The sequence below is a fragment of the Bradysia coprophila genome, unplaced genomic scaffold (genome assembly GCF_014529535.1).
Source record: "Bradysia coprophila strain Holo2 unplaced genomic scaffold, BU_Bcop_v1 contig_439, whole genome shotgun sequence".
Taxonomy (NCBI): domain Eukaryota; kingdom Metazoa; phylum Arthropoda; class Insecta; order Diptera; family Sciaridae; genus Bradysia; species Bradysia coprophila.
In genome coordinates this window covers 400,474-405,661 of record NW_023503692.1, presented here as the reverse complement: position 1 = coordinate 405,661, position 5,188 = coordinate 400,474, and the positions used below count along the sequence as shown (strand labels likewise).

At 37.8% G+C, this 5,188-nt stretch overlaps 1 protein-coding gene across 1 annotated transcript; it reads left to right on the top strand.

The window, feature by feature from the left end:
- Positions 1–454: 454 nt before the first annotated feature.
- LOC119082454 (ecto-ADP-ribosyltransferase 5-like) lies at positions 455–2,660 on the top strand. Its single transcript, XM_037191976.1, has 3 exons — positions 455–583; positions 835–903; positions 1,905–2,660. The coding sequence occupies exons 1-3, from the start codon at positions 552–554 to the stop codon at positions 2,620–2,622; spliced, it is 819 nt and encodes a 272-aa protein (XP_037047871.1). The 5' UTR covers positions 455–551; the 3' UTR covers positions 2,623–2,660.
- The last annotated feature ends 2,528 nt before the right edge of the window (positions 2,661–5,188 follow it).

Sequence of the window (5,188 nt, the reverse complement as noted above, 5' to 3'; positions counted from 1 at the left end):
TAAAAATGGTACTTAGAGAGTTTCTGTTAAAGAGGAGTAACTGATTATCTGTTTTGGTCGTTTTCGGCATTCCATATATGGACATCTATATATATATCTATATACAGCTAGATTAAGCAATATAAAGGCATGTAGAGCTATATAATAGCATATTCATCTGTGAAATGTTTATTTATAGTGAAATATAGGTAAATATAGCGGTATATAGCTATTTAAAAAGAAATTTATGAAAGTTAACTTCGTACGGGGCTGTCTATATTGCCTCCGGCAATTTATTTGTTGATGATAACAAGGCAAAGAAAGATAATGTAAGTGATTTTAAAGGGCGAATAGCTTCTTAGTAGAGAAGAAAATGAAGTAAGAGAAATGAAGAGTTTCACATTAAAGGCTTTTGATACGAATAGATGTTTCGTACGGGTCGGCGTTAGCTATGTTTTTTTCTTTAATGGCTTTACATAACACAGTTCAAGTGCGCATTTAAAGAAAAGTATAAAATCAGAGATTTCATTCACATATTTACTGTGTTGAATTGATCACTAAACTAACTTGACATGTCGGAATTGGATTCGGTGGAGAGCAGCAAGTAAATCCCTTAACATAGAAACATTACACACAAATAAAACGATACAACTCTCAAACACTGTCGGAATATCGATCATTCCACCGACGTTTGTTTCTGTGTTGGTCTCGTATAATTTATGTGTAACAATAAGGCTATTTGAATAGTGTATGGTGGTTAATTGAACAGTGTTCGAACAGTTAATGTTGCCATCTATACCGTTATTAATCGTGAATTACCGTGAATATCGATTCTAATTGCACCATTTTTCACAGGTTCAATGATGGTGATCCCATTATCTTATTTGGCGGTGGTACATCGAAGCCAGCAACAGATAGTAGCAGGTAATTGCTTAAACACATAGATATTGTCCAAGTATGTAAACCACTGAAAGAGTTACGCAAATCTGCAGAAACACACGGAATTCGAGTGCAGCGCCACGTCCAAGTCATTGGACTTGCATTACCTTCAGTGGTTTAGGACGAAAACACACGAGCCTTTTTGCGTTGGAATGGACAATTGTGCTGCGTTTTCCATAGTTCCATGGTGAACATCTGATTAATGGAAAACGAAACATAATTTTCGATACCAGCAACGCAAAATTGCTCGTATGTTTTCGGCCTGAGGGTGGGATAGAAGCGGTGAATAAGGGGAAAAAGTTCAAAAGTTATACATCGCGTTTCGACACGTCAAAAATGGTTCGTTTTGCGACTTTTCTTCGTAATTCATGCATATTATCATGTCAGTGTACCAGTCTTCGAATATGTATGAGTAGTCGGGCAACCATTGCCTTTTCAATTATAAACGAGATGTGTCCTTAGCAGGTGAACCCATATATTGAGTATATGAAACCCAGCCCAACTGGGTCGGATCAGCTCTCATCGAAAAATCGAATCGAAAAGTAGAATGGTGCATGTTCGATTCCCGTGTCAGACAACTCCACATGGAATTTTTTCAGACGGTTATATTGGTAACATCCTAAAATTCATTCAAACTTCATAATTTCGGTGGTTGCAGTGTGTTTGGGGCTGCAACGACGTACTCACTGAATGACTCTTATGAAGACTACATTTAGTCGAGATATCCATTAGGCGCCTGACTTTCCTCTGATAGAATTTGCATACTTCGAGGCGTGATCTGTAAGTCACGTTAAGCCAGTGGTCCAGACTTGTATTTGGCATTTTGGTGAGGTCTCTAATCAAATCAAGACAGATTGCTGCAATCGACTTAATATCATAAAGTTTCAAAATCGTCGAGGTGTTGAACAGAAATTTTACACCGACCGCTTCTATACATCACTTGTTTGAATGTTACAACAAATATTAAAAAAAAAGTGATTTCTCAGGTTCAATGACGCTGGGCTCCCTATAATCAACTTAGGTGGCACACCATTGAAAAAGAATGTGCTGGCTGAATTGGACCAACAGATAACGAAAGATATCACCGAAATACGGGGACTGCAACACAACGAGTTTGCAAAGCATACGAGCTACAAAAAAGCTTGGGAGACAGCAACTCATTTATATCAGCAAAAGCTTAAAGCTGGGAAACTGAAGGCGGATGGAAATCCAGAGGAATACCACATAGCCCTGATTGCATACACCTTGGCAAGTCCGAAACTATACCAAGAATTTAATCTAGCAACGAGAAATCTTAAACACGAACACGATTTCAACGCATATCCGTACAAGACTTTGTTCAGTCTACTCAATCTGGCCGTGCAACATGTTAAGGGTGAACCGGAAACATTGACGAGCAGTGCTAAAGTGTATCGTGGTTGCCAAGGCGAATTGGCAAATGCCAAAAAGGGGCAGCATGTCATTTTTCAGCATTTTCTATCAACTTCAGCAAAAGAAGACATAGCACAGGCATTCGGCTCGAATGTGGTGTTTGTGATCAGTGGTGGTAGCAAGTCAAAGTACGTCAGAATGGATGCGCACAGTGCAATGATTAAAAACGAGCACGAGGTGTTGTTTTCGCCGCTTGAACTTTACGAAATCACTGGCGTTAAGAAAAGCGGTGACATAAATCTCATCGACCTGAAAATTGTAACGAAACATTAAATCAAAACGTTCATTTGAATTGTCGAATCGAGTACGACGCAACAATAAAATTGTAGTTTTGATTTCGTTAAAAATGTTTTCTTTGCTTGCAATTGGTGCTTCTGATACTCTGAACATGGCGTCAGTTTTCCATAAAACAGCACAGTGGTCACGAGTTGTCAATTCGCTTCCACTGTCTCTAGCTTTTCCATATATTTTTGACGTATTGCTAACAGTGTTGCTACTACAAATCATAAATTACGCACGCTCTTCAGGGGGAGGGGGTCTGACAAAAGTGTGAGCTTCATAATTTTTGATTTTTTTTCCATACGTGATCTAAAATTTGGAATTTTGATAGTGTGTAATTTTTGAAGGGTCCCGTAAAGTGCCAATTCCACTGTTGACTATTTCCGACTCAACAAACAAAAGTTTGAACAATAAAGTGGAACAAATACAGAGCCCAGGCGCACAAGATACATAAACACTGAAGGTAATGCCAATGCAAACCCTGAGAGGATCAGAGAAATTTTGGGTCCCGACTTTCAGGTGAATTCATTTTTGTAATGTTGCCATCGTCATATGCGTTTAATGTTGTTTCACCTGCTAAGTTTGTGTGGGATCAAAACTTTCACTTTTAGGTTAGACCGAGAGGAAAAACCACTATGATGAACAGCGTGTTGATCACTGTTAATTACCGGCTAATCTCAAAATTGATTAGTATTTTTTGTTTTTAGTATTGAAACCAAATGCGTTGACAAGGTGGGTACTATTATTACTCGTTCGTTACTTTTCGACGAGTTGAACGGTGATAATTGATACGGTGGAATTCGATTAGTGTCTACCAATGCATACAAAACAAACTATTTCTGTACAGATTCGATGTCGTCGATGTAATTTTGTTGATCCCAAAGTCCAATCCGAAACGAACGTACATAAATTTCCAAGAAGAAATCAGTCGAACTACTATAAAAATTATAGAAGAAACCACAAATGCCGTCGCGGCCAATAAAGAACCAGTCAAAACCATGCCCGCACGTTAGAAAGCGGGCGTGACGGAGATCCACTACCAAAAAAGTTTTTAAAACAAGACATCAGAACAGTCGGAGCGTTTGCTGCGACTTAGCCCCGTACGACCCGTAATCCTATCTCGTCCGTAACCATAATTCGTCCGTAGCCGTTATACGCCCGGAACCCTAATACGTCTACAAACCTCTAATGCGTCTGTTACCAAAATGCAAGTCAAGTTGGGCATGGTCAAATTTACTGAAAGGTTTCATTTTTAAAATTGCGCAGAGCGCAATTACGAAAGCCCGTACGAAGTACCTCTCAAATAAAACCAACAATTTACGACATTATTTTAGAAACCCAAAATTTTTTGCCAACTTTCTATTGGATATTCAATTATCTCTCAAATGAAACAAAAACTAGCAAAATCGTCAATACCTTTCATTTGATATATCACAAGCAGCTATTGCGTGTGTGCGAACATATTTACATAAACTTTTTAACTTCCACCTTGACTCAAATAACCCCCAAACTGACATCCATAACGAGCTATGACACCTGAAAAACGATTATGATTTGGCCGAGAATTTCAAAATTTTGATTTTTCTATGAAAATCAGCAAAAATTTCGTATTTTCAGATAAGACAAATCGCTTACGTTAGTTAGTTCTATGGAAAAGTGGATACAGCAACTCATAAAAGTTTCTAAAGATTGTCCTGCAATTTTGGCTATTATGGTCAATAATGGCCCAAAAATAAGAATAGAATTTTTCAAGAGTTTGACAAAATCCATACCTTGAGAGCTAGGGCCCTAACATGCTGTCCACAGACACTTTTCAGCATTTTCTGGCGGCAAGGGAATTGTTACATAAATTTGTATGCATAAAACACCTTTGCTACAACTAAATTTCGTCAGACACTTGTTTAAACTGGTGGTTGTCACTCTAAGAGAATAAGAAAAAAGTCAATTTTGTTCAGTTTTGTTTTGTTTATTGAATCTTAATTTTACAATTACAATTCCTAAATCCTAATTCTTACAAACTAGACCATAATTCTTAAGAATTTGTTTTTTCTTTGCTAAAAACAATTTTTGCTTGAGATTTTAAACATTTCTTTGAAATAAAATTTCTTCTTAATTTGAGTGCTTCATTCAACTTTGGCCTTTTAAAGGGCACTAAATGTCGAGCCAATCCAACCGAATAAAATGGTAAATTGTAGATTATCACGCACCAACAACATCAGCCGGAATAATGGGAGATTAGACTTTTACAAGGGCATTCAAACGGTGATAGACGTCAAAACGGAGCAAAATACTTTTTCGAATACTCTCAATGTCGCGCAGTTCTTTCAATGTACTGAAATTAGGAGGAATTAATTCCAGCTTCGGCCGGAACCAGTCGCTATTTACAATCTTCTCAATTTCGAAGTAAGTTTCTGTTTTTAACGCGCTACCTCCGTACAAACTCAAGCGACCTAATTTTGGCATTGACTTGACTACATGAAGGATATTTTCGTCCTTGTTTTCACTGTGTGCATACACAAATTGATACAGTTGCGGAAACATTGACGGAAGCGATCGAAAG